General features: G+C 40.0%; 2 protein-coding genes across 2 annotated transcripts; one reads left to right on the forward strand and one right to left on the reverse strand.

Annotated features, from left to right (window-relative positions):
* Positions 1-339: 339 nt before the first annotated feature.
* Positions 340-1,047, forward strand: LOC135467283 (galactose-3-O-sulfotransferase 3-like). Its single transcript, XM_064745050.1, has one exon. The coding sequence runs from the start codon at positions 340-342 to the stop codon at positions 1,045-1,047; it is 708 nt and encodes a 235-aa protein (XP_064601120.1).
* A 10,332-nt stretch (positions 1,048-11,379) lies between these two features.
* LOC135469115 (galactose-3-O-sulfotransferase 3-like) lies at positions 11,380-16,729 on the reverse strand. The gene is made up of 2 exons (XM_064747647.1): positions 16,630-16,729; positions 11,380-12,530 (listed from the first exon to the last, which is right to left on the reverse strand). Exons 1-2 carry the CDS (start codon positions 16,701-16,703, stop codon positions 11,387-11,389), a joined length of 1,218 nt encoding a protein of 405 aa, XP_064603717.1. The 5' UTR covers positions 16,704-16,729; the 3' UTR covers positions 11,380-11,386.
* Positions 16,730-17,454: the final 725 nt, after the last annotated feature.

Genomic DNA, 17,454 nt, shown 5'->3' on the forward strand with positions numbered 1-17,454 from the left:
TATTGGAAACCCCATACAGACCTCATCCTGTGATCGAGACAACTCAGACACAATTATTCTCGTCAAATCAAAATGTGTGTGTGGAGAAAACTCGGGTAGCTTACATCAAAGTGCACAAAGCAGCCAGCCACTACCATCACCTCGATAATACAGCGTTACGGTCTCAATCATAACCTGACGTTTGCATTGCCTCGGAAATCAGACCTTTACCATATCGGTTTTTTTGAAACGTTTGACCCGGCAAATGTGAGGCAGCTGCCCAAAGGGAAGGTTTATGAAGCCTTGTGCCAACATGTCGTGTACAACAGGGAAGCTTTCCAAAAGTATCTGCCAAGAAACATGAAGATTATCGCCGCAGTTCGGGAACCTTTCTCTAGGTTCGTGTCTGCCTTTCAGTATTTCGGCGAATATCATCAGACGGTTAGGTCTAGAGCCCACATCTCTGGAAACTCTGTGGCACTTATGAGAGAATTCTTGAAGAATCCTGAGTATTATGAACCACACGACTTCAAGCAAGGCTCATTGGCATATAATCGTATGGCCTTTGACCTGGGATTACCTAAAGCCCAGTATTCCAACAGTACATTCGTGGATCAGTATATTCGGCAGTTGGACGAGGATATGTCACTAGTACTCATCGCTGAATACTTTGATCAGTCTTTGGTACTTCTCAAACGAATCATGTGCTGGTCGACTAAAGATATTTTGTACCAAGTTCGTCATAAAGGACGTGGAAAACCTGAAATTCCAGAGGATCTTAAAATTACACATAGACAGCTGGCTCCTGCAGAATACCATATCTACGAGTACTTCCGAACAAAGTTTATCACCATATATTCAAAAGAGGTGGATATTGATGAAGAAGTGGAAGTGTATAAAGAAACACACAACAAAGTCAACAAATTCTGCTCGTCACGAAGTAAACGTTTAGTTGTACAGCCTACTAAGTTTGATAACGGCTTCACGTTTACACAAAGGGACTGTTATTTCATGAGGTTGGAGGAAACGTCCTTTGTAAAATATCTCAGTAAATTGCAGGAACCTTAAGGTGATAGAAACTGGTGATTCACATGTGAAATATAAAAAATAGAGGGTGTGTGTTGATCAAATCCGTATTCAGCATGCATGGTTGGTCTAGGCTGTTGTAGTTATAGTGTTTACATTTTGGACTACACACATTGCTGTAATACCTATTCAGAATCAATCCATTTGCACCACGCTATACAGTGGTGGACGTGTCGTTCCCTTGGTCACCGGTGGAAGCCAGAGTCGAGTTTGACGTCAGTGGAGTCGTTGGTGTGTGTTGTAGAGTCTTAGGTCACGCGACATGGCCGCACTACCCGAACACTGGGACGTCTGATGACCACTGAATCTGCGGGAAGACGACGTATGAAGTCATAAGGCGAACTGGTCTACGAAAAGAAAAGAGAAGATAAATTAATTGTAAAGTTTTCGTGAACGTTGATGCAAATTTAAAACTGTGCTTTTTCAATGGTTTTTATGATTTTTTTTTATGACTGTCAATATTACCAGACAGTCAGTCGGTATATATTATGTCAGCTGCTTGCTGTTATTTAAAGATATTTTGATGGTATATTTTTTATGTTGATGATAATATATTTCATTCCTGTGGAGAAACATTTTACATTGTACAAAGTCAACATAGAATGAGGTTTTGGGTATTGGATTACGGCTATATAAAGTTGTGTAAACGAAAACACATCCTGTGATCGAGACAACGCTGGACCAAATGTATGTATGTATGTATGTATGTATGTATGTATGTATGTATGCATGTATATATGTATGTATGTATCGATAAAGTAGTAAGCATAGAGGTGCCTCTTTATTTCTGTGATGGTGTTTAACCGATATATCCTATATCAAAGTAAACTAAAACGCGCACACTGAGAAAATCGAAAGCGTCGTTATGCTAACAGTTTATCAGATCAGAGGTGAGTGTGTGTATGTCTGTAAATGGTGAACATTGAGGTTATACAAACCCTGTTATTGCCTTTTAGCAATATGTGCTTAAGGTAAGATTGACGCGGCATTGCGTTTCCGGTTTATCTGACATGAATGCCAGATTACAAGCTCAGTTACCAGGCGTGTCACAGATAATGGGTGTGGTTGATTAGATCGGGTTCCGCCCCTCTTCCGGAATAACTAAAACTGTACTGTTTTGTTGTTTTTTTTAAAGGAATTATATGATTGATTAAATATGTACTATTTAAACACTAGCAATATAGTGTTAAATAAATAATTAATGAATTAATTTATTTATTTGATTGGTGTTTTACGCCATACTCAAGAATATTTCACTTATATGACGGTGGCCGTCATTATGGTGGGAGGAAACCGGGCAGAGCGCGGCGAAAACCCACGACCATCCGCAGGTTGATGCCAGACCTTCCCACGTAAGGCGGGAGAGGAAGCCAGCATGAGCTGGACTTGAACTCACAGTGACCGCATTGGTGAGAGGCTCAGGGGTCATTACGCTGCGCTAGCGCGCTAACCAACTGAGTCACGGAGGCCCCAAACAAGTAATAGTCATAAATAGATACACATCAGCACATAATGGAATGGAACTGTAGATATGGATCAAATTCTTGTCCGTAACTGTATTTACATAAATACATATATATTTCTATAACTGGTGACATGGATGTGACTAAATCTAATCCGATCCCATCTGGTAACGTCGCATGCCGTCGATTCGGTACCGCCCGGTATACCGTCATAGCCTTCCGGACACCTCTCAGGTAGTTGCGGAATGTAACTCTCTGTATAGAGCAACGCAAAGTGTTGGGTGAGTTACGAGGGTAAACTGCTTCTAATGTAACGACGGTAAGTCACATTTACCACATGCTAACACGCGCAATAAACCTTCTATAGCGTAAATCGATGTCAACCGACAGGTCTCCATAATGAACTAACCCGTTCTGAGTCTCACCGAACCAAAAACGATTCATGGCAACCGCACTAATTCACAAAATAAATACGTTTTCAGACACTACACCCAGTATGGCAATAAGCCGTCTGTCACCATTTTGATTACTTGCGAGAACGAACGAGACTGAAGCGCTTAGCGCCCTCTGACGACAGGGGGAGTGAACCAGGCAAATGGACGACTAGACTTGCCTAGTGTTATATTATAATGATTGCCATTATCTCCCGTTCACGACCTTGTATGATCACGTGACTTGTATGTACGATTATCAGAACGAGATGGCGGCCACAGTGGTTGTATTGTCTGAAAATGTATTTATTTGGTGAATTTGGGCCGTTGTCATGGATCATTTTTGGTTCGGCGAGACTCAGAACAGGTTAGTTCATTATGAGAACCACTCGGTTGACATCCATTTACGCTAGGAAAGATTTAGTGTGCATGTTAAGATGCGGTCAGTGTGGCGATCCGGCACATTAGAAGCAGTTTCTCACCGTAACTCTTACAACACTTCCTATTGCTCGATACAGAGATTTACATTTCGCAACTAACCTATTATATAGCCAATTTCCACTTATGTGGCGGTGGTCCAGTTTATGGATGGAGGAAGCCTGACTTTGTGTCGTAAACAATGGATCATTTTCGCTGTGTACCTATCATATGTTTTAAGTCGTAACATCAAATGATGGAATCGTGCAATCCGAATTTTAAAATGTGGGTTTTTAACTGTAAATGTACAAAAGTGGTGGTTATGTCGCCGTGTGATCAGTGGCCTGATATTATAACTGGGGCCTATAATTTTGGTAGTGTTAAAACCGTGATCATAAAACTTCGGTGACAAAATGTCCAGCCTTTTCCTTAAACAAGCTACATGTATTAAGGAAAACTACACGCATGTTTAACCAATATGGGAGTTTCGAGTCAGAGCTCTTTTATCGTTAAATGTAAAAAATGTCCCACTGTATCATGTGACCTGTCAAAAATGTAAGGCAACCATTACTGATCGCATTTACTATTAAATGGACGCCCGAGGAAAGTTTAACAAGAGTTATTTAAAGTAACCAAATGATGTAGAAAACTGAGGAGCTGAACTAGTCATCTAGAGAAGTTTCTAAAGGAAAGAGGTGTCATTTTGTCTCTTGAATACGAAAACACGGGATTGATAAACTAATGACAACAATGGTTGCCTAACATTTTTCACCTGCCACAACAGGACTATTTTTACCTTTAAGGACAAAAAATTGTTGTGGCCAGTTTAGGTTAACGATTGTCTCACAAATGGAAATCAGTATATTTCATCGCGTTTTAAACTTTTTCATAAATCAGCTTTTCACTCACCTTATACTGTACTAAGTCAACGTTTTTAAACACATCTCTTGTAATATTATACGACAACCTTTTGCTAAGCACTTTAATGAGCTGTTTCGCAAAGGCAAGTTCCTCCTTTGTTTAAAGTTGATCCACTGATCAAGCTTGGTAGGTTGTACCATTAACTGTTCACTTTGAGACGAACAGAAATACATAACTCTTAGAAGTGTGTACTCGAATATGTGAAGCTCTTCGTCAATGTCCATCTGAATTAAATGTAATGTTGCAAACTTAAATAATGAAATAATCATAAATTCGGTATTCCGCATGAGCCAGTTTTCTTTGGACACTTTTAGGACCTCCTGGAAGGTGAGGTTTTCCACGTCTTTTATGACGAACTTGAAACAAAATATATTTAGCTGGCCAGCACAAGATTCGTTGGCGTAAGACTGATCGAAGCCATCCCTACTAGTGACGTATCTTTGTCGAACGACGGAATATGCTGGTCCACAAATGTACTTTTGGAGTACTGGGCTTTAGTTATTCCCAAGTCCAAGGCCATCAGATTACACACCAAAGAACCTGCATTGAAGCGTTTGGTTAGTAATACTCAGGATGCCTCAAAAATTCTCTCATGAGAATCTCTGGGTTATCGGACAGGTTAGCTTTCGAGGTCACCTCCTTTCTGTACATTATGATATCTGAACGTCAAGCGTTTAGAAAATTCGTCAGTAACTAATCAGTGTTTTATATAACCGGTGGGCACACATAAATGAAAAACCTTGAGTATATAATGTTTTAATAAAATCACCCTTCTCAAAATTTCTGGGATAACAAGTCTATTTCTGAACAGCAACAGTCCTTGCTGAAGTGTAAGCTCGTGCCTTACACACCAATAAGGTCTGAGTCAGTCTTCGCCTAATCGGCCATGGGCCAGTACAATACTGCATGGTATTTTTGTGTTACCTTGTCCTCAGTCAGCTTCCACACAGGAAAAGTGAGTAGAAACCTACTACAGATGCTTAATTTACATTTCTAATGACAAAACATACACTAGTTTAAAGTTTAAGTGATATATTTTGTTTGAAACTTGTTCTGTTGCAATGTTGTTGTTGTGTGAATAGAAGATGTTAACTGTTTTTGCTTTGCTTAAGGTTTTACCTAGTCATAACTGGAGACTACTGTGATAGAAGAGGAAATTGATCAAAGTTCCTTCTAAAAGTGGGAACAAAGCAATCCCAATACAACACGTTCCCGGAATGGTAAATCCTCATCTTCCTGAACTGCACTGACTGAACATGAAGTAGGACAACGGACGGCGAAATGTCCCAGTTTGGGGCATTTATAACACTGGGCGTCCTTTCATGGCTGCGTGGCGTACACTGATCAGAGACAAACTAACCCTGGGTCCCACTGGTGTGATGCCACAGAACGCTTTAGTTAAATCGTAATGGGTTAGTGGTGACGTAGGTAAGCATGGAGTCAATAAATAAGATGTACCGAAATAGATCCTCACTACAATAATGAACAGTATATCACAGTTTGAATTCAGTGATTCTACGTGTATACACAGGTATTGTCCATACAGATAAACTACCGTACCTGTAACGAATTCTGAAATCTATAATCTAGAAACACGTACTTATTTCTACTTGCATGAACTTGTATATTAAAAACAGTGTAATATCACAATTTGACATTTAAAAGCTCTGATAATTAACACACTCTCCATGTTCATAAAGAATGCGGGAAGAACAGAGGCTCCAATTAGCACCAACATCTGCATGATGTTTTGCAAACTTTCGCAACTTCGTCGGAAAGCGAACAGGAAGCCAGTAGCACTGATTCTGACCAGCACGCCTAAATAGACATTCTGATTATCACAGAATCTATGTTTGTTATTAGTTTCTACGCACAAAATCTAATTTACATTCTGAGAAATTGTGCTTTGCGCAGGCACCAGATGGCAATCAACATATCTGTTTGTATTTAACTGACTTAAATCTGCTATATCATTACTGATTTGTTCTAAGTACGAATGCCTGACAGCAAATGATGCCGTTTTGTCCACCTCGAAACTGTGCTGTCAGACATGGCTCACCTAAATTTAGGTTACATGCTACAGGTAGGCCAACAAACTTCCGGAAATTACAAAGTGTATATATACGCAGTGAAAAAAAAAACTACCAGAAGTAACTACATTAGATAAAGATAAAAATCACAATTCAGGTTTAGGGGAAATAATTGATAGGTGCATGGTTGGATACCTCTCAGTGCCACTGTATCCTGAGCCATCTTCAAGCTGTAATTCTGAACCTGAAAAAGAAAACATAGTATTTAGTTTCTGCTTAAAGTTTCCTCCATTCTGCGGAGTGCCACATATTGCATTTACTGAGAATATGTTGTTGTTAAATTAAAAATTAAATTACTGCCTATATCATATGCATTCATCGGAAAGTTTACCTTCTAATGACCTCTTTGATATACATGACGCAGCTGACGTCATTCATATTTATGGCGCGCAAGACGACATACATAATGGAGAGTGCTCGGAATTATTTCATTCACCTCTCCTACCTCAACCTGCAAATGTGTGGAAGCCTAACCTTCATATGACATACGCCTCAATTAAGTTTAAGTGCATGTCGGCTGTTACTACCATACTATAATACGGTGTCGGGTTCACCCAGTTGAAGTGTGTAAAACACACATTAGGCAGGCCGCACAGTCGGGACTGTTTGATGATGTACATGTACGCAACAAAAATCTGTGAGTTAAGTAATAATTCACGACGTCCTTTGTTTTTCTGAAAGAGATTAAAAATCAAACACAGCTAATGGACGTCTGACATTGCATTTGGAATATGTAAGCTGAAAAACATGTGAATGATTGTAATTTACTTACCAACAAGCTCTGTTGTACGTATATGGCCGCCAGATGCTGCTAAAATGTATATTCCCGCTTTCGAAACACTCCAGCACGAGGAAATGGAAGGTTCACTTTGCTGAGCCAGTCAAGTTCAAGAGCGTTGACACGCGTTTCCGCCGTTAGATCACGTGAACATAAGGCCAAGGGCGTGTTAGTTCACCAAGTCAAACGATCCACTGCTCGTCGGCTATAGGCCGGCAGATCAAGTAATATAAAGGACGTGTATACGGTGAATACATTACTGTAATACTAACGAAACACTAACTTTTTTTTTATTTCAATGAAAATGTCAGTTGGTAATATATACTTTAGCATGAACCATGTATTTCACATTTTAAAACATACACGCCCCACAATAAAGGGCTGGGTATGTGCCGTACGTGTATATATAGATCGATCTATAGGTGCAACTGGGTTCACTCATGTGGGACCCATAGGGCGTATTTATGTGAACATGGTGCCGATTTACCATTTTTTGCCCAGTTCGATCCCAGAAGGATTCCATATGTTTTTGTGACGGCGAATATGGCAAATTTGCTGCCCTCTATGTTTTCGGTTTTTCCGGTGCAGTAGACTCGAAGAATTCAGCATACCAAAATTCAAGCGATTTCACCAAATTGCTTGGAGCACACATGTATACATGCTATTTGATGCAGTTTGATCTAAGGTAAGACAATCTTTGTTTTATCCATCAAGGCACAGAAGTGCACAGTTTGCAATTGCCGATAGACGTAATATACAGGCTGTATGATCAAGTTGTCGTCTGCTCAGAGCAGACGAACTACGCATGACCTTCTTTTACTGGCAAAGCGCGACTGTGAAAAATAAGCCTTCGGGGCAAAACGGATTGTGTCGGTGTGGGACAAAATGGACCATTGGCGCGTTTTACCCCATCGATATTCATCACATGTCATGTAAAATAATTGCAAAATGCATGGATTATTGTAGATAAAGGTTATGTGCACAGACAGACACACACACCGTTTGAATATGTAGCGATATAAAAATTTGAATACATAAAATAATGGAGTGAAGTACCGACAAAGAAGTCTATTAACAGTTTTGGACAAATTGTCATATCAATAGAATGATATCTTCTGGTTTCAGATTATTAGGAGATGGTACGAAAATATTCCAGGAAAACAGACTGACAGAAATGGGAGGAATCTTCCATGCTCAATGCTGTTGAGGCCGTAAAACACGGATTGGGCTTTAATAAGGCCATCATACAGTATGGAGTTCCCAAAACAACGCTAATCAGACGGTCAAAGAACCATAATCAGTATGCTAATGGATCTTCAAAAGTGCTTGGAAGATGGAAGGTAAATAGGTCTATTTTTTCTTTGTACCAAATATAATTAAAAACCTTATTCTTTTTTGCTTTAATCAGGAACAATAATTTGTCCTGTATATAAACATTCTCTGACTCTTAATCTCATTGGTTATAGCAACATTGTGCTATCACTAAATGCTGTGTAAGATACCATATCACAGGGTTTATTTAAACGGAAAATGGCACCTAAGTAGATTTTCATATGGTTTAAAACTTTTTGAAGTATCAATTTTTTTCTTCTTACATGATAAAAGTGATAAATAGATAGATGAATAAATAAATAAATAGATAAATAAATAAATGAGTAAAGAAGTAAATAGATAAATAAAAAATAAATTGAATTTTTGTTATTATCTCTTCATATCAATCTGCCACATTTCCCCCACAGCTGGAAAAAGAGCTGGTGGGGTACATCACATGTATGGACGAGAGGATGTTTGGGCTTACTACTGCCAGTGGGAGAAGTTTGGCTTATCAGATAGCGGTCAGAAACAACCTTCCAAATCCTTTCAATCAGGAAACATAGAAAGCTGTCCGGGATTGGCTATATAACTTCATGACACGCCATCCTGAATTATCTCTTCATTAGCCAGAAGGAACGTCTGCAGCACGAGCCAGATCATTGAACAAGGTCAACGTTGGGATGTTCTTTGACTTGCTTGAAAAATTATTCGACAAATACTGGTACATGCCCAACAATATCTACAACGTTGACGAAACGGGGATAACAACACTAGAGGATATCTCACCAAGGATCTTGGCAAAGAAAGGAAGGCGGCAGGTAGGAAGTCTGATATCGCCTGAACGAGGACAACTGGTTACTGTAGAGATCTGTACGAGCGTGTCAGGCTCTTTCATTCCCCCATTTTTTGTGTGCATCCATTGCTGCCTTCCATCTTCACCACCTGGTTTCGCCACTTTATCAAAGCTTCTGGTGCATCTAAGCAAAACCGTGTCTTGCTCATCCTTGATGGTCTCGCGACGCACACAAGAAACGAATAGGAAATTGATCTGACAAGAGAGAATGGTGTAAACTTGCTGTGTTTACCGCCACACTGTTTGCACAAACTTCAACCACTGGATGTGAGTTTTATGAGGACTTTGTCCACATACTATGACCAGGAGCTTGAGAAATGGCCGCGTAACCACCCAGGCCGTGTGGTGTCGGCCTTCCAGGTCTCAGAGCTATTTGGCAAGGCATACATGAGGGATGCTTATGCTGAAACTGCAGCTCGCAGGACTCGGAAGTACCAGTTGACACACCATCTCTTAATCCAACAAGGGAAGTCGTATCCACTGAGCCATCAGAAAACAGCAACACAGAACCTCGCCCTTCAACGTCAAGCCAACAAGTCGGTCAACTGAGTCCTTGGGCATGGGAGACAGTACAAGCCATCCAGGCCATAGAACCTCGCCCTGCAACCTCAAACCAGTAAACCGGTCAACTGAATCCTTCGGCACCAGCAACTCAGTCTGCGGGCCACATGTCACCCTTTGATATCTAGCCTCTCCCCACAGCCTCAGAAAGACCAAAGAGAAAGAGGAACACTTGTCGCGGAAAAACTGCCATTGTAACGAGCAGTCCATATAAGGCAGAGTTACAGCTGGGAGCCGAAACTCCAAAGCTACCTAAAGGAAAGCAGAACCAGAGCGGACAACGACACGGCGTGTATTTACTGTGCTGAATTATGGAGTGCTACAACAAGTGAAGGGATGATTCAGTGAAAGACCTGCGCTGGGATCGATGATAGCCAGAATGAATTTGTTTGTGACCTATGCAGACTGATGTACATGTTTATCGCCCCAACACAAATCTGTTTCATGAAGTGTGAATAAAATCAATTTTTCTTGTCGAGTCACAAGGATAAGCTTTTCTGTGTTTTTATGTCATTTCCCTTTTATTCGTTTGCAAGTATTAATGTATACTTACGAGCCAGCGGGCAGTAACGACTCGGGAGCGAGGGTTCATGGGTTCGCGCCCCGCTAAGGATACGCTCAGAATTTCAGATTCCACTCTAGGCAGGTGAAGTGGTGATTTTCTCGGGGCCTTGGTGGCAAGGTGGACAGTGGTATTGTAAAAACGGTAAACTGACCGTAAAAATAGGCTACTCCCGTTGGAGGAGTGTTTTACCTCGGTTTCCTCTGAGGGTTTCCTCCACCCGAGGTGACCCACAACTACTGACCCGCCGTCATATAAGTGAAATACTCTTAAGTACAGTGTAAAACACCAATCAATCAATTAACCAATGTATACTTATGTGAACACAAATATAAGTATTTATTTCAGATGAGGGATTTGCAGTAGGTGTACTGCTCTGTGCGTCATATATTGCTAATGGGGCAAAACGGCACAGTTGGTCCATTTTAACCCACCCTATGGGGCAAAACGGTCTGTTTAAAAATCTCAAAATTTTTCAATTTTTCCTACTATTTTCTGCTCTTTGATAAGCTTTGGTAACTTTTTTTTCAATTACCTGGTCGTATTTTTGTTTGATATCCAGCGTATTAAAAGGTATAAAACGTTCAATTTTCTTATATCAACGGTTGTGAAGTTAAGTGGTCCGTTTTGCCCCACTTTCCCCTAATTGACAACAAATGCCTAACATTTTGACAGGACATATGGTACAGTTGGACTTCTATTGCCTTTGGCGATAAAAGAGTTTGAAGTTGAATTCCCCCTACTGTTGTGACCAGTACTAATGTTAACGACTAAAGATGAAATGGTTCAACAAGATCGATACAATTCGTCGTGTTCGGAAATTTTCTTAACTTAACTTTCTTAAGTTAAGCTTTTTTAAGACACTTCTCGTGATACTACATGACAATATTATGACTTATTGTCATCAGTGTTTTATTAGTGGTTTGCGAACTTATGGTTCCTGAACTTTACTCAGATATTTCACAAAATCAGTTTCATTCATTGTCAAGAATTGACAGTCCTTTTGTGTGAAGATGAATCCTTTATCGAATTTTGTCGGCTCAATCACTATCTGTTTATTTTGCGACAAACAGAAATGATCCACAATGTGACGGGTGTATTCGAATAAGTGCACTTCTTCATCAATATCCACCTCATTTGAGTATAATGTGTTAAACTTACTTAGAAAATAATCGTAAATTCGGTATTCGACACTAGCCAGTTTTCTGTGGGCACTTTTAAGATCCTCTGGAAATTCAGCTATGCCAGATCCTTTATGACGAACTTGGTACAAAATATCTTTAGTCGACCAGCACATGATTCTTTTAAGAAGTACCAAAGACTGATCAAAGTATTCAGCGATGAGTACTAGTGACATATCCTCGTCCAACTGCCGAATATACTGATCCACGAATGTACTGTTGGAATACTGGGCTTTAGGTAATCCCAGGTCAAAGGCCATGCGATTATATGCCAATGAGCCTTGCTTGAAGTCGTGTGGTTCATAATACTCAGGATTCTTCAAAAATTCTCTCATAAGAGTCAGTGGGTTATTAGAAAGGTTAGCTTTAGACTTAGACTTTACCTCAAGGCTGTAGGAATGGAAATACTGAAAGGCAGACGCAGACCTAGCCAAAGGTTCGCGAACTGCGGCGATAATCTTCATGTTTCTTGGCAGATATTTCCGAAAAGCTTCTCTATTGTAGACGACATGTTGGCACAAGGCTTCATAAACCTTCCCTTTGGGCAGCTGCCTCACATTTGCCGGGTCAAACGTTTCAAAAAAACCGATATGGTAAAGGTCTGATTCCCGAGGCAATGCAAACGTCAGGTTGTGACTGAGACCGTAACGCTGTATTATCGAGGTGATGGTAGTGCTGGCTGCTTTGTGCACTTTGATGAAAGCAATCCGAGTTTTCTTTTCGCACACTTTTTTGATTGTAGAAACCACTGGTAATTGTGTCTCCGTCATTGTCACAGACGATGAGACTGACTTGGAAAACGGGACAGTCAGAAATCGGCGACTGTGTGGCGTTTCCTTCACTGTCACGATTAGCCACCAAAGCGTGAATAAACATATGATGGCAATGAACGTGCTGAAAAGAACAAAAACAAACAAAAATAAACACTAAAAATCGATATTATTTTTTTTACATTCATTTCGTAGCGATTATCGAAAATCATGACATGTGCTTATGGAAAATTAGCAATATGTCGCTGGCAGCTGGCAACAGTAAATAGGATATACAAGGTGCTCTCCTGGGATATTAGGGGGCCTCCGTGGCCGAGGTGGTTAGCGTGCCAGAGCGGCGTAATTACCCAGGAGCCTCTTATGCTGGCTTCCTCTGAGTATGCCTGACAGCAACCTTCGGATGGGCGTGGGTTTTAACCGTGCTCTGTCCGGTTTCCTCTCACCATAATACTGCCCGCCGTCGTATAAGTGAAATATTCTTGAGTACAGCGTAAAACATCGATCAAACAAATAAATAAAATATCGGGCTATTAAAACACTACGTCCAAGGGGATAAGCCCGCATACAATGTGTAAATTATTTCAGGTCAGGCAGCCAGCCTTTTCAGGTATACACGAGAGTATTGTAGTATGAGCAGTATAGGCAGATAACGGTTACAGTGGGGTGAGAACACTTGAGTAGGGGTGTATTTTCTGACTGGAGAGGGGTATATGCTATACTAGGAGAGAACTCGGGCTGTTAAAAGACCAATTGATCAATTGGGTATGTCAAGATATAACATATTTTAAAAATGATTTATTTTTGTATGAATATAGTTACAAGGAAAGCGGGTCATAGCTGACCTTTCTGTCGCGAGCCATGGAGTCACCAAGCTATGTAAATGGTTTGCGCTAAGAGATGAGATTTGCCATTCAAATTCTCATGCGGCTACTTCAAGTATATTGTGTTGTTCAGTATATCCTGTAAGACTTTACAGGGATGCAAACAATTTGTGTGAAATCCCCACATATCAGAGTTTAATTGATGTAATAATGCTCAAGAGTTCTTCGTCTTGTTTATACAATACGAGAAAAAAAAATCCGAAAAACCGCATATGACGAAATTAAACATGGTTTAATCTGAGTGACTGCATCGAAACGAAGCTTTGAGAGATGGTCAGTCTTTATTTTATGGTGGAAGTGTGTCAGCCTTTAGCCTACAAGCGGTAGCTGTATAAAGATATATGCGCGCCTGAGTCATATAAACCAAGAGCCAACAGCTGCAATTCAAATTTGTGTTCACTTTTGTAGAGACTGATTAAGTGTTTTTTGAGGTTTTGTAGAATTATCTCTGTGTGAAGTTTGTCAGTACCTTGACAGGTTGTTAGGTTTGTCTTTGACCGGGAATTGTAGCTGGACAATATCCTGGGCGGTGTGGCTATTCGGTGGTAGGCCTGCAGTAGCACTGACCAAGTGGGTAGGCGACAGAAAACTTCGACGAATACTTATACTTCCGCGACAACAACCACAATCGACAGTGGCTGTGCGATTTGGGCAGGATTGTGCTGCCGTGAATCATGCTATCTTCCTCTCCTGTCGTATGTGAGAAGGTCTAACAGTAGCGTGCGAACGGACGTGAGTTTCCGCCAGACACTGCCCGGTTTCCTCCTACCATAATGTTAGCCGTCGTCGTACAAGTGAAATATTCCTGAGAACGATGTAAAATAAATAAATAAATATGGCCCTGAAAATCTTCCAAACTGTGTTCAGGTCATATTCATTGGTTTCTTTAATGACACAATTTATTCCAGAAGATTTCAGGTGTGTAATGCAGGGAGATGGAGCAGCTTGGTAGACTGGGCCCGGTCACTGTAAATTTGAGCAGTTTACTGCGCTGCCATACAATGCCAATGTAACTTTTATAAAGAGTCGCTGTAAATTTGGGCAGTTTTTTGCTCTACTACATCAGGCGAAAGTAAATATTACAAAGACGGAAGGTTCGTACACTGGGCCCGGTCGCAGGGAAATTTGGGCGGCTTAGTGGGCTATCACACAATGCGAAAGTAAATGTTACATAGATTGCGGCTATAGAATGGACCCGGTGGATGTATGTTTGGACAGTTTACTTCGCTATCACACAATGCGAAAACAAATGTAACAGAGATGGCCACTTCGTGGAATGGGCCCGGTGGCTGTAAATTTGGGCAGTATACAGCGTTATCTTTCAATGCCAAAGTAAATATTATACAGAAATGGCGCTTTGGTAGAATGGGTTCGGTCGCTGTAAATTTAGCTACATTTCTCGAGCAGCCGCACGGATTTTCACATTTGACTCCTCTTTCATTTTTTCCTAATTTTTCCTGACTTATGTTCTGTTCAGCAGTTAATATCATTATCTGAAGCTTCTTACTGTTTATGTGTGGGTAACTTTCTGAAATGTAGGTGTTTTTCCTCATCGAATTTGACATTATTAATGACAGCAGCACTTTCGGGCTTGTCATGGGTTTCAGTTTATCGTCATGTCCCTGTTCTAAAAGCTTCTTTGTTAACACCCATATGTAATCATTCCTTAAAAAAAATACCCTTATAAATGACATATTTTCAGTGTAAAGTCGGTATCAAGTTAGCTCTAGCGGATTGTTCTGACATAGTCATGCAATAGTTTACTAGAAATAGTCCCTAGTTAATTAATACCATATAGTCTTCTTGTACCATATTTTTTTTATCCGTGAAAACCTAATTTTAACACAAATAACCTACTCAAGCAGAAATGCACGCACATTTACGGCCCATTATTAGATTCTGAAATCTATAAATGTTAATTCCTATTGACTTGATTTCATATATATTTAATATATATATATATATATATATATATATATATATATATATATATATATATATATAAATCTGTGCTTTAAAGAAAAAAATGATGATAAATTTCAAGTGTTACAAATATATTAATATTTTACGGCCCATTATTTCTTAGCTCTCCCTTCTGTTGTGAACTACACAGAATAAATTATTCTAAATACTAGTGTTTTATATCGTGTGTAAGGGACATAAAAATATTTCATACTGTTTTATTACATAGGTCTTCTTGGAAATTGTTCACTAAGTAATAAGTGAAATTTTAGTTCAAACAGTAAATCATACAGTTGGGACCAAATAACTTTGTTTATAATGGTGCGTCATGGTGATTAACAATAATAAAGTATCTTGTATTAAAAATTATATTAGCAAAAGTACACGGATGGTCCATCACAAATTGCCCAGTTGAAAATAACTAACACCTTCATCACTGGAAATGAATAAATACCATGTATGAACACGCTGTGAATGAGCATACACGTGTCAAGCTGTATGAACACGCTGTGAATGAGCACACACGAATCAGGCTGCATGAACACGCTGTGATGAGCATACACGTGTGAAGCTGTATGAACACGCTGTGAATGAGCACACACGTATCAGGATGTATGAACACGCTGTGATTGAGCACAGTTTTCAGTATAATCTAGTGACACATATTAATCACTTGACTAACAGTTTCAACGGAAAAGTAGAAGTCAACGCCGTGTACACTGGCTTAGATAAGCCATTTTATCCCTGTAAGCCATGCTCATCCGTTGTTAGGCTTACCCGTAGGAGTTTTAACTTGAGTTAACTGTGTCTGCTGTAACCACCAGCAGTTTTAAATAACCTCCCCTAGCTGCGAGTCATGTGACGTCGGAAAGTCCGTACTAACACCTTTATTGTTATTTACGTGAACGACCTGCCAACAGCATGCTCTAATTTTGTGGACTACAAACTGGCACATCGGTTCTTACACACGTATATGGCTTTCCGATATAGGTTCACCCCCACCCATCATTTCTGCAACTCCCTTCAATCCGCAAATCTTTTCTGTTCTGTTCTGTTCATACTACACCATGCCGGCTCTCACTGGAGATGGTCCAAAAGTTTCAAAAATGCTCTCACCCATTGCAGTGTAAATTATATAGTATGGATTTCTGAATCAGTTTCAGAGGCTGAGAATTGCTGAGAATCTTGTGCAGTCGACAGTTTACTGAAAATCTTCGCTTTTTTCAGTTGTAGTTTTGACACTTTTATGGAATGAATTTCCCATATATCAGAGAGGGTGTGCATTTTACCAGGAGAAGCTATTCTCAGAATTAAGAGACCTTTGTCCTCGTGGGCTTTAATTCTGCACTGAATGGAATCAATAAATCACAATACACTCACCCAGCTCTCTTGACAGTCAATTGTTTTTTCTGCAATATGGACATTTTCCAATCACCATATGTCGATGACCACATTTTTCCTTTCGGGCTTATGGAAATGGAATTCCTGAAAAAAATATTAACAAGGTTTGAAATATGGTGACAGTTTATCTTTACCTGGAGATGCCCTATGACACACATGAGGGGTAAACGTTTGCTTTACCTCACAGCAATGAAATGGAGCGGTCCAAAAAGTTGAAGATATTTTTGTACACCTTTGAAAACGGTGATAGTGATCGACGACAACGATCGTCAGGTAGTTGAGGGCCACCTGAACGGGAAGGTAAGCAGCCCGGGAGAGTGGTTATGTTGGAAGGCGGGACACACTATCGGCGAATTCGAACAAAAATTGCACAATGGAGCGAAGAAGCAATAGAGCAGCGGACGATGACGCAGGTCAGGTAGTTGACGAGGTGTCATATAAATGCGACGAGAGAGAAGTATTCAAGTGCACTGTGCAACAACAGTGATGTAAAGTAAAGCTCACATACAAGTGGAGAATGGATGGATGCCATAGAAGCAGTATAAAAAACTTTACCAAAAAATACGCATTTTTATTTGCAAATAGATTTCATAAAACATTACTCTTCATTCTGAATCTTACATATTTTCAGTAGGATATCATCCTACCTTCCAAACAAACTTCAAAGCACCTTTTGTAGATCAGTAGAACACTTAAAATCGGACAGAATGTGCGTCTAAATGGTGAACAAAATTTTAGGTCACATACCCCATATTCTGTGCTTTATTTGTGTGGGCCAAGTGCACACAATAACTATTGGTTGTC

This window comes from Liolophura sinensis, chromosome 6 (assembly GCF_032854445.1).
Source record: "Liolophura sinensis isolate JHLJ2023 chromosome 6, CUHK_Ljap_v2, whole genome shotgun sequence".
Lineage (NCBI taxonomy): Eukaryota > Metazoa > Mollusca > Polyplacophora > Chitonida > Chitonidae > Liolophura > Liolophura sinensis.